The 16,896-nt window shown below is 48.6% G+C and overlaps 1 protein-coding gene across 1 annotated transcript; it reads right to left on the bottom strand.

The window, feature by feature from the left end:
- Positions 1-2,310: 2,310 nt before the first annotated feature.
- DNAJC22 (DnaJ heat shock protein family (Hsp40) member C22) lies at positions 2,311-9,477 on the bottom strand. The gene is made up of 2 exons (XM_048491227.1): positions 8,656-9,477; positions 2,311-2,991 (listed from the first exon to the last, which is right to left on the bottom strand). Exons 1-2 carry the CDS (start codon positions 9,475-9,477, stop codon positions 2,812-2,814), a joined length of 1,002 nt encoding a protein of 333 aa, XP_048347184.1. The 3' UTR covers positions 2,311-2,811.
- Between the last annotated feature and the right edge of the window lie 7,419 nt (positions 9,478-16,896).

The following is a 16,896-nucleotide window of genomic DNA, read 5'->3' on the forward strand; positions in this document are numbered from 1 at the left end:
AATTACAAATGACAGATAGAACAAATAAACGATTCATCTCCTCGTCTTATCTTGGTGCAGCTTTGTAGCATCTTGCAAAAACTTTGCTACTTTCTTGCTAATTTAAAAATGGGAATTATTCCAGAGAAGGAAGAACTTTATCAAAAAGTCCTGTCCTATATCCTAAAATAGGGTTTAGGTGCTTTGTTCGAATTTCCAGTTGAAAAGGGCAATAAAATAAAGCATGCTGGATAGATTCAATGCAGCCCACCTCACAGGGGGAATGCCATATGCACAATTCACGTGCAACAACACTGTGTTGAATCTATTTATAGGGAAATTTGGGGGACTTTTTGGACAATTTCAATAGTCTAGCCAGATTTTGTGCCTATTTTATTCAGTCAGGTTCAGTTCTGTCCTCGCAACCTTCTCGAGTGGATTTTGCTATTCCACACAATAAAATCCAGCTGCAAAGTTGAATTGAAAGTGCATTATTCTGCATGTGCGGAAGGGGCCTAAATGAAGAATAAGGAATGTAGAAACATCCCTCCAAATCAGAAGGCCTGGAAAGCAAGAGATCTTATGAATCCGAGTACCAATTGTCTGTGACACTCAAGACAGTAAATGATTAGAGCAGGTTAGCTGGCTATGGAAACATTAAAGAAAGATTCTCTTTCCTGATGTTACCGCATCTGTGGCTGGCATCTTCAGAGGATCCTCTAAAGATGCCAGCCACAGATGCAGGCGAAACATCAGGAGAGAATGCTGCTAGAACATGGCCATACAGCCCGGAAACCACACAGCACCCAAGTGATTCTGGCCGTGAAAGCCTTCGACAATAGATTGTGGGATATTTCATCTGGGCATCTTTGGATGCACTCCCATGTCATACACTCTCCTTCCTTCTTTATCAACAATTATGCTACGTGTTTTCGCTGTACTGATCATCTACAGAAATGAACTGTTGCCCATTATCGCCAGCTTTTTACCAAAGCCAGATGAGCATCATTCTGGCTAAAATCCTCCAAGGCAGATGTGCTGGGGTTCCGTACCAGTCCAGATGTGCACTTGCAACCTTCAGGAGCCTGAAACTCTGTCGCACATTATTTTCACTCGCCATCGCTATGTACGTGAGTGACATAGGTGAATTCTTCCATTATCGACAAGGTTAAGTGTACATTCTGTACACCTTATCATGACATTTTTATTGGAGGATAAGCATCCTCCTAGCCAGAGGCAGAGCTACCAGGGGCTGGGGGGTGAGCGTTGCACCAGGCGTGTTCCTGGGGGGCGGGGGATCCCTTCTCTTGAAACTGAGTCAAAGGCCCCTTTAAGATCGATAAAGGTTGACTTTGCCTCTCTTGATGTATTTGGAAATGACCCGAACTCCAGTCATCTGCCTGGTGGGCCCACATCAAGCTTAAGATCTCCTCCCTGGGTTTCTCTTGGGACCAGCTCCTTATGCTTTCCCCCAGTGATCTGCACCACTGTATTAAGGAACGGCTATTCAACCAGGAACATCAACTCCTAGTTAGCAAAGCAAGGAGCCTGTCCCCCCCCCCCCTTCACTTTGAAATCATGCCTGGGAACTGCAGGACAGCTGCTTACCTAAATATCTTGCTCGACCCTAAGTCTAGGTGGTTATTCACCAGAGCAAGAACAAACACCAGAGCAAGAACAAACACCAGAGCAAGAACAAATCCCGGAGAGATACATGGCATACTCACAGAAAAAGCGTACATGTCCATATTGCTCAACCTCTGAGGAATCTTTGGAGCATGTTCTATTAGTCTGCCCGAAATTCATAGATCTCAGACCTAGCTTGTTTTTTTCAACACCGACTTACTTGTGCCCTCCATATTCCAAATTGAACCGCCTCTTGAACAATGAGGATCCCAGGCAGTTGAAAATGCCAAGTTCCTGCTCGATATTGTAAAATAAGTTTCTGGCTCTCCTTTTATTTACTTATTTTCTTGAAGTTTGTACTGTATGAACTACGAGCAGTTGTTTTACCCCGTCAAACTCAGGATCATATTACTGCACAGTTTTATCTGTATTTTCTCTTGATGCCTAATAAAGGTCTTTGAATTTGAAATCCCTTCTCGACCCCCGGCATCCTCCCCCCACACACTTACCTTCGTCAAACAGTGCAGGCTGGAGAAGCGGCCTGTTCCCTTCAGGCTGAAAATGGCCTGGTAGGACACTTCCCAGAAGAACTTGCAAGCCCCAGGGTCTCATGGGAAGTGTAGTTTCCCACAAGGCTGTTTTCAGCCTGAAGGGAACAGGCTGCTTCTCCAGCCTGCACTAAGGGGGCGGGGGGGGGGGGCAAGGCGCTGCGGGGGCGGGGCGAGAAACACAGAGCACGCACCGTGTGCACTCTGACCCAGCTATGCCTCTACTCATAGCAACTTGGTGGAAGCAAAATCTTCAGCTGAGGTGTTAAGGAGAAAGAATCAGGGATTTTGGGACACTGATGGTTTTTAATGCTCAGATATTTATGGGTTGAATATTATCGTTTTATTCAGTTGAGTGGGCTAATCTGATGTTCGGTTTGTATTTTGTATTCGGGATTTTGTGTTTTGTATTTTGTAGGGGGTCTGTTGACTGCAAAGTTCTTATCAAAGCACCGTCAGTGAACGTCCTTGTGGGAGAGAAGACCATTACTACAACATATGTATTGTCCACACTATGGACCACTTTGGCATACGCAAAAATTATCCCTCCAAGGAAGCCCCTCGTCTTCCTAGGGAGGCCCACGTTCCGGTGAGAAGCATATGCCAAGAAAGGGGAATGCACATGGATCTTTTTGTGTCCACTAGTCAAGTCATCCGATCATACCGCTTTCGATTTCCTCATCCGTGTGAGAAGCTCATAGGCACCCTGCAGCTCAAGAAAATGTCTCTCAGCCTCGACTGCCCGGTGCCGATTATGATCCGGATGCCAGTGCTTCACCAGCTCCCGGTAGCTTTTGTTGATTTCGTCAACCGTGGCGTCGCTGTGGAGGCCTAAGGTCTTGAAAGAGATGAAGAGAGGGAAGGAAAAGAAAACAGGCAATGAAGATGTGTTTTTTAGAGATCTGCAAGAATTTGACTTAACTGTGTGGTGCCTTTATGAGGGAGAAAAGAAAATCCCTGGGAACCATTTTCTGGCTGTCCCTGCTGCAAGGATTTACTGCCAAACCTGTTAGCCAAGAATCCTGGGCAGAACTAATGATAGGACACACAATGGATACCAACAGCTTCACTGGAGCTTTATGAAGCAGTCATTTCTCTATTCCCTTCCCTGGCAATTCAGCAAACCCCAAGAGTTCATTTCCTTCTCCTGGTTCCAAAGGTTTCAAAACTTTTCTTATCAACTGTTTCTGGTCATGAGTGCTCTCCATTCCAAGCTCCAGACAGTAAAAGTCTATTGTTCCAGCCCCCCCGCCCCCCCCAACCTCCAATCATTTTTAGTCTTATCTGCTTTAACTTACTAGACTTTGACCAGCGTTCTCTCTTCTAAAATTTCAGATAATGGTTGAGGCAGTGGCCGGAAGATGCCAGAAAATAAGCCTAAAACTTGGCACAGTTGTGTTTGGTGACACATGACAATTTGCTTACCAGATAGTTTGCCTGTTTTGCCCTTTGGGCCCTAGCTGTTTGCTCTGTTATTAGATTCTCTCATTTCGGGTCACATTTAAAACGACTAACCATGTGACAGACAAGAATGGGGGAGGGAACTTTAAAAATAGAATGCTGGACGCCACTCATATTTTCATTTTTATTGAGATTTATCGCATAATTATTAGAGTTAGTTTTTATGGTTTTTATCGCTGCTTTTAAATGTTTTAGCTATCCTATATTGTTATTTCTATATGTTGTGAACCGCCCGGAGCCCTTCGGGGATGGGGCGGTATAAAAGCCTAATAAATAAATAAATAAATAAATAAATAAATAAACGAACGAACGAACGAACGAACGAAGGAAGGAACGAACGAATAAATAAATAATGCTTTAAATGCTAGTACATGAAGGATTTTTTTTTTAAAAAAAATCAGATTTAAGACCATATTGTCAAAGACATCTGGTTTTCACTTTCTCCTTTTTTTTTGTAATTGGGTTTTATGTGTCAAGAGCATAAGTGCTTTTTCTTTCCCCTTGGATTCTTTGGGATGATTTAGTCTGAGTTTACCAATGAACAAAGTTTCTTAGACTAGCTGTCTGATCCAGAGCATGCGGCAGCCAGTGATCATGTTGCTTCTATGCCATTGCCTACAAAGGGGTTTCAGGCAGCGCAGAAAGGCCAAACACCCCCCCCCCACCCCAAAAAAACCCATTGCTCAAAATCGCTTAACACCACACTTTCTCGTGGCGTAAATTTGTGGGTGGGGCGGGATGGGTTTCCAGACTTAAAGCTCAAGGGAAGCTGACTCCGCCCCCAGGAACACCCCTGGCCTGGCCCGGCTGTGCTGGCGTGGCCTCGCACGTTGACAGAGCTACGGGCAGCGGGCTCTTCCTGGTTCTTGCGTTGTGGAGCTGCATGGCACCTGCCCACCTGCAGGTTTGACCATTATGCTGGTGGGGCAGGCACCCCGTTGGTGCAAGCCTACACCACTTCCAAAATTCCATTCACATGCATGCACGCACGCATGCACGCACGCACACACAATTGGGCTGTTATATATACTAAATATATTGTGACAAGTTTTTGTGAGTACCAGCCCACTTCTGGAGGATATAGTTACAGCACTTGAATGTTATATTGTTATACCAGTATAACAATCTGTGTATCAGTTTGTGAATGCCTAGATTAAGCCCCGCCCCTAGCTCTCTGCAGGCCAGCTCCTGCCATCCCCAAAGCCTGGGGAGGGCAAAAGCCAGCCTGCACAGAGGCCAGGGGGGGTAGGGCTCGGCGGTGGCAGGAAGCCCAGGTGGGTACCACGGCCGCCTGTCACCAAGCTCCACTCCTGCCTTCCTGCAGGGGGGCAGAGCTCTGTGGCGTGCAGCTGGGGCGCACCCTGTTTTGTCATGTGACCGAAAGGCGTGCGCCCGGGGACACGGGTGACCCATGTACGCCTCTCCCCACTCCTCTCCTTGAAGCCTGCTGGGTGACTTTGGCCTAGTAGTCACAATTCTCTCAGAACTCTCAGCCCCACCTATCTCACAAGGTGTCTATTGCATATGTGTGTGGGGCAGAGGCGTAGCTGAGCCATATTGCGCCCAGTGCCCACTTTGTGTTTTCCGCCCTCCTTCCGCGGTGCGTTGCCCTGCCCTTCCTAACACCCCACACTGACCGTAGTGAAATAGTGCAGGCTGGAGAAGCAGCCTGTTCCCTTCAGGCTTAAAAACTGCCTGGTGGGAGCTACACCGCCCATGAGACCTTGGGGCTCGCAAGGTTTTCCACCCCCCAAGATCCCCCCCTCCGGCGCGTGCCCAGTGCAACACCTCTGGTGTGGGGGGAGGAATGGTAAGCCTTTATTAAGATCCCTTACAGTAGAGAAAAGTGGGGTGTAAAAACAACTCCTCTTCTCTTCTTTAGTATTGGAGGGAAGCAGGAGGAAAATCCATTTCCCAACAGCAGTGAACCTGGGACATATCACCTGTGCGGAAAGAACCAAAGGGTCTTTGCACAAGGTCTTAGAGCAGTGGTGGCGAACCTATGGCACGGGTGCCAGAGGTGGCACTTAGAGCCCTCTCTGTGGGAATGCGCGCACAGAGTTTGTCATGTGGGGGGAATCACACCCCCCCACACACACACACACGTATCTAGGTTGGCCTGGGCCACTGGACTTGATGTGCGTGCACCTCAGTGAGCAGGAAGGACTCGGGTGGCGGGCCTGGTGCCTGTGCTCCAGGTGGCTGCTGCCCGGGGCGGGGGGGGGGGGGGGCAGAGGCAGCAGAGATGCTAGAGAGGCGCAGAGCGGCACATGTGGGACTTGCTGGAGGCTACAGTAGGGTGGCCCCTGCTCGAGGGGGTTATTCAGGTTAAATTGCCACGTTGACTCTTTGCGATAAATAACTGGGCTTTGAGTTGCAATTTGGGTACTCGGTCTTGAAAAGGTTCTCCATCCCTGTCTTAGAGGACTTGACTAGTTATTTTCAAAAATAAAAGATATGAGAGAAGAGTCAGGAGAAAGGCCTGGGAACTGCAAAAGTTGGGGAAAAGCGAGCTGGGACAGGAAATCCAAAGGCAAAAATACAGTGTGAAGGCTAGCGAGGTGGGACTGAAATTCCCCTCTCCTCCATTTGTATCATATATTTTAGTCTGAACTGGCTCCTGTAGGGATCAAGATATCCAGAAAATAGGGTCAGATACAGGCAGAAATATTTGACTACAGATCTGCGGAGCCCCGGGGTTGCCAAAAATGATTTTTTTTAAAGTTGTAATATTTTTAACAGAAATACCGAACTCTTGCAATGCTGTATTGTATGATCTCAACCACTGATCCCACCCTGAAACAGCATCACTTTCAATGTGGCATAGTGGTTAAGAGCAGGTGCATTCTAATCTGGAGGAACCGGGTTTGATTCCCTGCTCTGCCACTTGAGCTGTGGAGGCTTATCTTGGGAATTCAGATTAGCCTGTACACTCCCACACATGCCAGCTGGGTGACCTTGGGTTAGTCACAGCTTCTCGGAGCTCCCTCAGCCCCACCCACCTCACACCCCATCCAAACTCTTCTTCTTCTTCTAAACTGAGGACCTCAGATTCTCCCTTTAAATCCATGCCGAAGGGGGTGGATTTAAAAGGAGAATCTGGGAAAATTTGGGGGGGGGGGTGCCTGCTGTCAGGGTGCAATTGATAAGCTAGAAGCACCAAAATTTCAGGGTATCATTAGGAGTCTCTCCTGATAGTACATCCCAGGTTTGGTGAAGTTTGGTTCAGGATGTCCAAAGTTATGGACCCTCAAAAGTGTAGCCCCCATCTCCTATTAACTCCCATTGAAAACAATGGGGGATGGGGCACCCCCTTTGGGAGTCCATAGCTTTGGACCTCCTGGACCAAACTTCACAAAACCTGGGTGGTATCATCAGGAGAGTCCCCCAAACAATCCCTGAAAGTTTGGCGCTGCTAGCCCAAACAATGTACCCCCTGCAGGCCAAAAACTGAAAAAGCACTAAAACGTGCTTTACTTGCTGGTCTCCCATCCTAGTACGAACCAGGGCTGAACCCTGTTTAGCTTCCTAGATTGAGCTAGCTGCTAGCCTAAGCCATTCAGGTCAGGGCAAAATATTATGAGTTTAGTTTTTTAGACTTAAAACCCACCCTCCCCTCAGCAATTAGCAGAAAGGATTTTTAACCTCTTCCACACCTACCAATTGTCCTCTACACATTACCTTAAATGAGCCGCTGATTTCTCAGTGGCCAGAGAACAGTAATAACTAACAACACTAGGGAGAACTGTGAAGAGATATGGTGATCTAAGGAAGGATTTTTCCTTCCAAGTGCTCCATCTCCCCCAGAATTTTCCTGAAGAGGGAAATATATACCTTGAGATACTCCAAAGTTTCCATACGTTTTATTGCTATATATCAGTGATGGCGAACCTTTTTGAGACTGAGTGCCCAAATTGCAACCCAAAACCCACTTATTTATCGCAAAGTGCCAACCCAGCAATTTAGCCTGAATGCTGAGGTTTTAGTTTAGAACAAAAACACGATTGGCTCCCTCTTCCTCAAACCCACCCGCTCGAGCAGGGGCCAGCCTGCTCTAGCCTCCAGCCAAGTCCCACGTGCACCGCTCTGTGCCTCTCTAGCATTTCTGCCTCTTCTGTGCCCCCCCCCCCCTCAGGCAGCAGCCACCTGGAGCACAGGTACCAGGCCTGCCATCTGAGTCCTCCCTGCTCACTGTGGTGCGCGCACATTGTGCTCAGTGGCCCAGGCCAACCTAGATGTGTGTGCGTGTGTGTGTAGGGGGGGTGATTTTCCACCCCCCACATGATGTACTCTGTGTGCGCCGTGCCCACAGAGAGGGCTCCGAGTGCCACCTCTGGCACCCGTGCCATAGGTTCGCCATCACTGCTATATATCCTCATTCTTTCAAGACCTCTCAGCAGGATTTTTTGGGTTAGCACCACAAAAACATACTCCTCTTCACTGACAAGAAACTACTGGCTAACCAGTTACTAAATACCTAGCTTGGTGCATCCTTAATAATGTTCAGAACAAGACATTTAGCTGCCCTCCGCCCAAACCTATGAAGTTTGTCTTCCCATTATCCAAACCCTCTTGAAAAGTAGATAAAGGTCGATTACCTACCAGCGCTCTGGCACATGGTGGGGCAGGAAGTGCGTTGGGGCAACAAAGATTGTCCCGACATGCTTCTTGTTTGTGGCGCGCCAAGAGAGAAGGCGCATTGGGGGCAAGAAATCTTGTCCCAACACGCTTCCTTTTTGCAGTGCACTGAGAGAGAAGGCACATCGGGACAAGATTTCTTATTCTGACGTGCTTCCTCTCGCCCTGCACGTGCTTCTCGCTTTCCCTGGGGAAAGTGAGAGCACGTCTGGCGTGACTTTTCGCACCAGAGCAGGGCAAGACCGGGAAGGCCGGCAATGGGCAATTGGCCCGAGAAGCTAAGTTGCTCTCCATCCCCTTTCCTTCCAACACTCCCCACTCCAAACTTTCCAGTTTCCCACCCCGTTATTGCCCAGTTCACCCAAAGAGTTGTAAAATGACTAGTAAAAGAAGTATCCTGTACCTTGTACGCCATCTGCTCCCTTTCGCTTTGGAAAGACTGTAAAAACATAAACACTTTCTCCCACTCTTGGAAGTAGGTACTGCCAAAGCCCAGAGATTTCCAGACATGGTAGGGCAGGAGGAGAATTGATTCCAGTGTGCTGCTCAGTGATGGGAACACACTGACCCAATCCAGAGCCGCTCCGATAGCACTGGCTACGTAGTTGGCTGTGGCTGCTGTGTTACTGAAGGCACAGTAGGCCAGTGGTGCCGAGAAAGCCAAGTAGGCCAAGCCTAGTCGGTACACCCGGACGCTAAGCTTCTCGCTGGTTCCCCTGATGGCTTTGTAACGCCGATGCCGCTGGGCCACCACGCTGGTTGTAAGACTGATGGGCAAGACGGCCACAGAACGGCCGTAGAAGATGGGCGCGGTTACGAAGGCAGCCGTCAAAGTCCCTTGAAGGTCTGAGGATTGGTCACCCACTTCAGACACCAAGTGAACTCCGAGGCCCACAGCCAGTGGCAGCGCCAATAAGTAGAAACCGGGAAGGGTTGAGAGACCGATGAGGGCCACCAATCCAAAGTAGATGCCCACCAAGGCCTGGCCAAGGAAGCGGACGGGGCTCACAGGTGGGCATTCATCTCTGTGAACTTCTGAGGTACCGTTGGCCTGTGCCACCCAGCCAGGCAGCAGCCACAGCTCCCACAGCCACCCGACTCCAAAGCCCCCCACCGTCAGCAGCCACAAGAGGGCATGGTTATCCCGGCCCAGGTAAAGATGGTGGAGCCCAGCGGGGCCCCCCAGAGCCCAGAGAGCTACAGCCACCAGAAGGCGCTTGGCCATAATTTGGCAGAAACTCCTTCACGGCACACAAGATATCCTGCTGCAGGGCTCTTCAGGGAGCTGCCAACAGTCCTGAAAGGAGGAGACAGCAAAGGACACCTCAGTTACACAGACAACACGCACCCAATCCACGCAGAACTCGAGGCGCAATGCCAAACTTGCGGCTATGCTTCCTGCCAGCGTGCCACCCTCTCAAGTCCATCTTTGCTGCTAGCAACCACTTGTCATTTCATTTCTTAACATGAACGAGCAGGAGTTCCCGATGCCTGTACAATTATCCCAGTGCCAGCTGTCTCTTGGGGAAGGTTCTGTGCCTCAGCAGAGGCGTAGTGGTTAAGAGCAGGCGCACTCTAATCTGGAGGAACCGGGTTTGATTCCCCGCTCTGCCGCTTGAGCTGTGGAGGCTTATCTGGGGAACTAGATTAGCCTGTGCACTCCAACACACACCAGCTGGGTGACCTTGGGCTAGTCACAGCTTTTTGGTGCTTTCTCAGCCCCACCCACCTCACAGGAGGAGGGGGAGGAGGAGTTTGGATTTATATCCCCCCTTTCTCTCCTGCAGGAGACTCAAAGGGGCTTACAATCTCCTTGCTCTTCCCCTCTCACAACAAACACCCAGTGAGGTAGGTGGGGCTGAGAGAGCTCCGAAAAGCTGACTAGCCCAAGGTCACTCAGGTGTGACTAGCCCAAGGTCACTCAGGTGGCGGGTGTGGGAGTGCACAGGCTAATTTGAATTCCCCAGATAAGCCTCCACAGCTCAGGTGGCAGAGCGGGGAATCCTCCGGAATAGAGTAAACCTGCTCTTAAATACTATGCCACTGCTGCTCCCAGGGTGTTTGTTGTGGGGGGAGGGGGGAGGGAAAGGAGATTGTATGCCCCTTTGAGTCTCCTACAGGAGAGAAAGGGAGGGGGATATAAATCCAAACTCTTCTTCTTCTCCTCAGAGTAAACTCCTCTTGGAAGAAGGAATTCCCTAGGCACAAAGCTGGCTATCCCCAGAATCTCCCACAACTCCCATAGGCTAAGCCCAGCCAGGCTGAGATCAACCCTTGCGGAGCAGACCAATTATTGATTGATTGATTGATTGATTGATTGATTGATCGATCGATCGATCGATCTATTTATTTAACTTAATACACTGCTCTACCCCCGAAGGGCTCAGCGTGGTTGACAACAGAACCAACAAAACAAACAATAAACAGCATTACTAACAACATAACCAAACAAATTAAAAATCCATTCAAATTCATTAAAACAACAGCACAGCGTAGCCCACCCATATTTTTGGACAGTGTCTGGATATACCAACAGTAAATAAATATCCCAGTCATGCAAGTTCAACAGTCACCTGAATAGTCTTTCTGGGACTGTGGTCTCATACTGTTCGGTTCACTCTCCATTTCTTTCAGAGTGACAACGATAACTCAGAAAACCTTTCAACTCCGGGGCTGGGTTGGACTTTGCCTCTCTCCCCAGGAAACGTGATGGGATGAGGCAGAGGGTGGTTGTCATGGTGGGAGGAGGGACAGTCAAAGGACACTGCCTTCCTGACTGACAGCTCTGGGTCCACAGGATCTGTACCAAAGCGTCAGATCTGCAATGGGAGGGACAGGATTAAATGCTGGATCTCGGCTTCTTCCTGTCTGTTGTCATGTTTCAGAGTAGACTGACAAGCAGACGCAACAGATGTGCTCTTCGATACACTCTATGTCGTTGACACTCATCGGATCAAAGGGGCTGACAAACTCCTTGCCCTTCCCCGCTCACAACAAACACCCTGTGCGGTGGGTGGGGCTGAGAGAGCTCTGAAGAACTGTGACTAGCCCAAGGTCACCCAGCTGGCATGTGTGGGAGTGCACAGGCTAATCTGAATTCCCCAGACAGGCCTCCACAGCTCAAGCAGCAGAGCGGGGAATCAAACCCGTGACTAGCTCCAGATTAGAGCACCCTTGCTCTTAACCACTATGCCGCGCCACTAATGAGCGGTGTTCACATTTTCAAAAAAGAGTGCCTGCATTTTTGCTTCTTGGGTCTATCCATGCCTCTAGTGCATTTTGCAGCCCAGCATTCTCTAAGCCAGCATTCTTCAGCCTGTCCCAACCCAGAAACCTGGGCAGCAGTATAGTTCAGGAAACCCAGAACAAATACCAGAAGTTACAACCAGCCGAGGGTCAGAACAGGGACATAGGTATTGATTTTTTAAGGGGTGGATTTGGGGACAGGGCCATGTCCCCACCCGCCCCAGGGGGCATGGCCACGCCTCCCCAAGCCCTGCCCCCAGCCTCAGTTCTTATAAAAGCAACTCTCCAAGTCCAGGGATGGCAGGCTCCCTTGCCCCGGGGCCCCCCACCAGCTGGGCTCCCAGCTGGCAGCCGGCAGTCCCTTCTGCCCTCCCCTCTGGGCAGAGGCGTAGCTAGGGAAAATGGAGCCCAGTGCAAAATATGAGTTTTGCCCCCCCCCCCTCCGGGCGGCCGTTGTGATGCTGGAATCCATCCCCAAACAGCAACACTTTCAATGGTGTTTAGACTAGGGAGCCCAGATTCTCCTTTTAAATCCACCTTAAAGGGAGAATCTGGGGTCCCCAGTTAAAACCACATTGAAAGTGATGCTGTTTTGCGGTGGATTCTCTCCCACCCTGAAACAGCATCACTTTCAATGTTTAAACTGGGGACCTCAGATTCTCCCTTTAAATCCATGCCTAAGGGGGGGGGAATTTAAAAGGAGAATCTGGGGAAATTTATTTGGGGGGGTGCCTGCTGTCAGGGGTGCAATTTCGAAGCTAGCAGCACCAAACTTTCAGGGTATCTTTAGGAGACTCTCCTGATGAGACCATCCAGGTTTGGTGAAGTTTGGTTCAGGGGGTCCAAAGTTATGGACCCTCAAAGGTGTAGCCCCCATCTCCTGTTAGCTCAATGTCATGGGCTGTAGTCCACCAAAGCTGAAGCGGGAATAAATCTTTAACAAGACTCGCGTGGATTTCTGTCCTAGGATTATGGTTTTAAAACACCAGGTGGCAGCATCCACATCACGATGAAAGCGCAAAAAGCCAAAACCTCCCTGGGAGGCTGAACTTCTTGAGCAAGATCGATCAGGCCGTCAAACAGCACACAAAGGAAGAACAATCTGGGAGTTAGAAACGATAGAAACACTTGAAGACATCATACAACCGCTGCACAAAAAGCACTTCTATGTCAGACATTTATGTAGGTCACCCTGCCATATTGCCGTAGAGCAGTGGTTCTCAACCTGGGGGTCGAACGGCCCTTTCACAGGGGTCGCCTAAGACTCTCTGCATCAGTGTTCTCCATCTGTATTATGGATAAACGTTAGGGTTGGGCGTCACCACAACATGAGGAACTGTATTAAAGGGTTGCGGCATTAGGAAGGTTGAGAGCCACTGCCGTATAGCCTCACGTGCAAAGATTTAGGTGCAGGGTTTTCACTTTGTGTTCTTCTACAAAAGTGCTCTAGAAAGCTGCAACCCATTTGAGTTTCACAGTGTATGCAGACAACTGGGGAAAACAGAGAACAAAATATGAGTCTGGTAGCCCCTTAAAACCAATAACATTTCCTAAGGTGTAAGCATTCAGATACAGTGGAACCTCCGTTTTTGTTGGTAATCCAAAAAGAATCGATGAAAACCGAAACCGATGAAAACCGAGGCAAACTTTTCCATAGGAATCAATGTAAATCCAATTAATCCGTTCTAGGCACTCCAAAAAAACATACCCAAAACACATTTTTGGTAAATAAACATAGTGTTTAATGCTGAAAACAAGAACAAACAATAACACTAGGACCAGCTTCAGAGCCAGTGGACCAATGTCGCACCAGAAAGCTGTCCAAAGAGGTCTGTTTCTGACGCCTCTTTAAGATTTGTCTGAAATGTGCCTAGACATTGTCATTAAACAAGTTGCAGACACAGCCTGCAACAGCTTTGTCCGGGTGATTTTTCTCCACAAACCCCTGCACCTTACTGCAAATCGATGAAAACCGAGGCAAATCGATGAAAACTGAGACAAATGTTTCACTGAAAAAATCGATGAAAACCGGAACCAATGAAAACCGAAGGCAATGAAAACCGAGATTCCACTGTATTATGAGCTCTCTTTGTCAGAGGGCACCTGGGATATTTTGTCGGTGTGTAGCCAGAGGGATGAATAAAATAATTTTGTTCAAATATGATTTTAGGTCGACATATGATGTTAGTAGAATTTAGGTTTTATTTGTACAGTTGTTTGTGGCTTGTGCTAAAGTTTGTAAAAGGTTTCTTTTTTTTCTGTAAAATGTATTGTTCTCTGAGTGTATTGTCTGAATTGCAAACTGGCTAGGACTTAGGTAAGATTATGCCAAAGGGGGATGGGCACAGAAAAAGCAAAGAAACAGGATAAAGATAGTTTGTGAGCCAGACAGACATCTTTGCATTTGACATAACCTTCCAAATGATTATCACACACACCCAGGAAAGCCAGCAGCTGATAACAGAAACTGTGTTAAATAATGTATTGTCGAAGGCTTTCACAGCCGGATTCAACTGGTTCTGGTGGGTTTTCCGGGCTGTGTGGCCGTGATCTGGTGGATCTTGTTCGTAACGTTTTGCCTGCATCTGTGGCTGGTACCTTCAGAGATGTATCACAGAGGGAAGTCTGTTACACACTTTGTCCAGAGAGAAGGGAATGTTTGGGGTTTATATTGTCCATGTCCCAGGGTGTGTTAAAGAATGTTTTCCTATGTATTGTCGAAGGCTTTCACACACGGAATCACTGGGATGCTGTGTGGTTTCTGGGCTGTATGGCCGTGTTCTAGCAGCATTCTCTCCTGATGTTTCGCCTGCATCTGTGGCTGGCATCTTCAGAGGATCCTCTGAGAACTGCTTGCAGAGAACTGCTTGCAGCAGAATTTTAGGAGTTCTGTAGAGGGATGAGACCTCTATCATTCTTTTTTTCCCTCATTAACGTCTGTTTTTTTCCCAGCAGGGACCCAAAGTGGCTACGTTGTTCTCGTCTCCTCCATTTTCTCCCCGCAACAACCCTGAGAGGTAGGCTGGCTGAGAATAGGTGACTGGCCAAAAGTTATGCAACAAATTTCTACAGCGGAGTGAGGATTCAAACCTGCGGCTCCCAGTCTGATGCTCTAGTCACTGTGTGCGGTTCAGTGACATCCATAATAAAGAATTTCAAATTTAAAAAAACACCGTCTTCACTGATCTTCCAGTTTGAGATAGAAATGCAGGTATATGCGCAGGATGGACAACTGCGGCAATTGCTATCAAGTCGCAGAAATGGTGCAGGGAAAACAGATGAGGGGGCAGGAATTACTTCGGAAAATGGCGCCGAGGAGAAAGTTCAGGGAAGGTAGAGGGGTATGGGAAATGTCTTAGGTGAATTCCCCACTTAGAAATTAAGTCAGATACACCCCAGTTCCAAAAAGATACAGCATTTTTTTATCACGGTTTCTCCCTTCCCACTGAAGCATGCGTCTAGCGAGGACCTCAAATGCAACACTCCCCACGAACGCTCCATCTGCTCAGTGGATCTTTTCTTCCTCATCCTGATTGGCTGTTGTGTTGTGTTGGGGCGGGAACTTTTTTCAAAAAACTTTTCCCGCCATAGCTACATCGCTACGTAGATGCGTAGGCAGACTTTCCCTGCCTCTGAGTTTGAACAGCTTTCTTCTGATTGGCTATTGTATTGGAGCGGGATCAATACTCCGCGCTTGGTTTGTTTTCACAAGCAGCTTCATAGATGCGCAGCTTCTTCATTCTAAACCAGTCATTGCTACACATGTGTGCATGTTTGCTGTTCCCCTCTCCACAGAAGCGCTTCTTCGTAGCCACAGCCAGCGCTTAACAACCACAAAAAAGGCTGCGTTCTGATTGGCTGGAAGGCTCCACGTCACTCTCTAGGGCGGGAAAAATAAGCTGACTCTGTCCTCTGAATCTCCCCACCAAACCGGCTTTGGCGCGTGTTTTTCAAAAAGCTGCACTTCTATGCACGTTTTTGAAAACCGCGTGATAAGGGGGAGAGCATGCGCCAGAACTGGGATGAAGCCGCATTAGGCACTCAAGCCATGGGGAATCCTTGCACAAACCGTGATTTCTGCTGTGAGTATTACGGGATAATTTGCCCGTGGGGAATCGACCTTAGAGAGACTGCACAGGCAAACGGAGCCATTTTGAAAATGCTTCAGCCAAGGAATCATTCAGCTAAGGAATCATTTCAACAATCGTTTTCAAACACTGAAAATGTGTTGAGGCTGTCCATGAAACATTTTGGAAACCAAAGCGGGCAAAAACAATGCAGAACTCCATGGAGGAAACGTTTTATTTCCTGCCTCAAAGTGTGTGTGGAAAGGGTCCAGGGACATTCAGAGGGGGCTTGCTGTTGTCTGCCTCTGCAAAGCGACCCTGGAATTTCTTGGTGGTCTCCCATCCAAATACTAAGGATACCCTTACTGAAATTCACTCTCCCAAGCTCTGCCCTCGATCATTCAATTCCCCCATCTTAGTACCTGACCAACAGATGCATCTAGCATCAGTTCTAGCAGGAACGCTCATGTGACAGGTACCTCGCTGCCCATGCAAATTTCATGCCGACGCCCCATAAAAATTAATAGCACCACACAGTCTCCCCTGACCCCTGCTACTGTAGGGAGCTGGCCTGCCATGCCCGTCCTTGGCAAGCTCTTGTTTGCACACCCAGTGGAGGTATTGTCGTCCTTATTTACATAGATTAGTGAATAGCGGGCCGCCAATTTGTCCTAATTCATAATTAATCAGCCCAATCTCCTTGGGCTCTGTTGACTCAGCTGCCTACCTCCGAAACCCATGCAAATTGGGACAATTTTGCAGTGACCTAGAGGTGGATTGGGAGACTTTAATATATTTTTTTTAAAAGCACACATGCAAAAAAGAAACCCAGTCCATGCAGATCCCCCAAGACTGGTTTCCTCCCACAGACGCACACTGCTTTAAAGCAGTGATTCCCAACCAGGGTTCCGTGGTACCCTGGGGTGCTGTGAGCATGTCCCAGGGGTACCGGGGCAACGCTACCAGCCCCCCTCACTTTTGCAGTGTTTTCCGCTGGTGCCAGCAAGGACATGGAACTGGCCCAGGGGGCAGGACCTGCCGCAAGGTCAGCAGCCACTTCCTGCCCCACACCCTGGGAGGAGAAGGGGGGTAGGGGTGGCAAGCAGGGGCACTGGGAGGGGAAGGTGGGGGGGATGGCAGGGGTACCGTGAGATATGAAGAGTGAAGTCAAGGGTACCGTGACGTCGAAAATTTTGGGAAACCCTGCTTTAAAGCATCAGACCTTCGCTTGCCTTTTAGTTTGTCAAAGGAAATGTTAGGAACAAGGACTGGTCTTTTCCCCTCTTGTAGGTGCAGGCTCCAATTTGGCACTTGATGCTGTCACAGTTGCA

Source organism: Sphaerodactylus townsendi, linkage group LG03 (genome assembly GCF_021028975.2).
Source record: "Sphaerodactylus townsendi isolate TG3544 linkage group LG03, MPM_Stown_v2.3, whole genome shotgun sequence".
NCBI lineage: Eukaryota > Metazoa > Chordata > Lepidosauria > Squamata > Sphaerodactylidae > Sphaerodactylus > Sphaerodactylus townsendi.

Excerpts from the sequence above, each read along its gene's own strand:
- DNAJC22 (XM_048491227.1), bottom strand. The coding sequence starts at position 9,477 with ATGGCCAAGCGCCTTCTGGTGGCTGTAGCTCTCTGGGCTCTGGGGGGC. Across the intron at positions 2,992-8,655 it reads GGGAGCAGATGGCGTACAAG|ACCTTAGGCCTCCACAGCGA; the intron begins GTACAGGATACT and ends ATCTCTTTCAAG.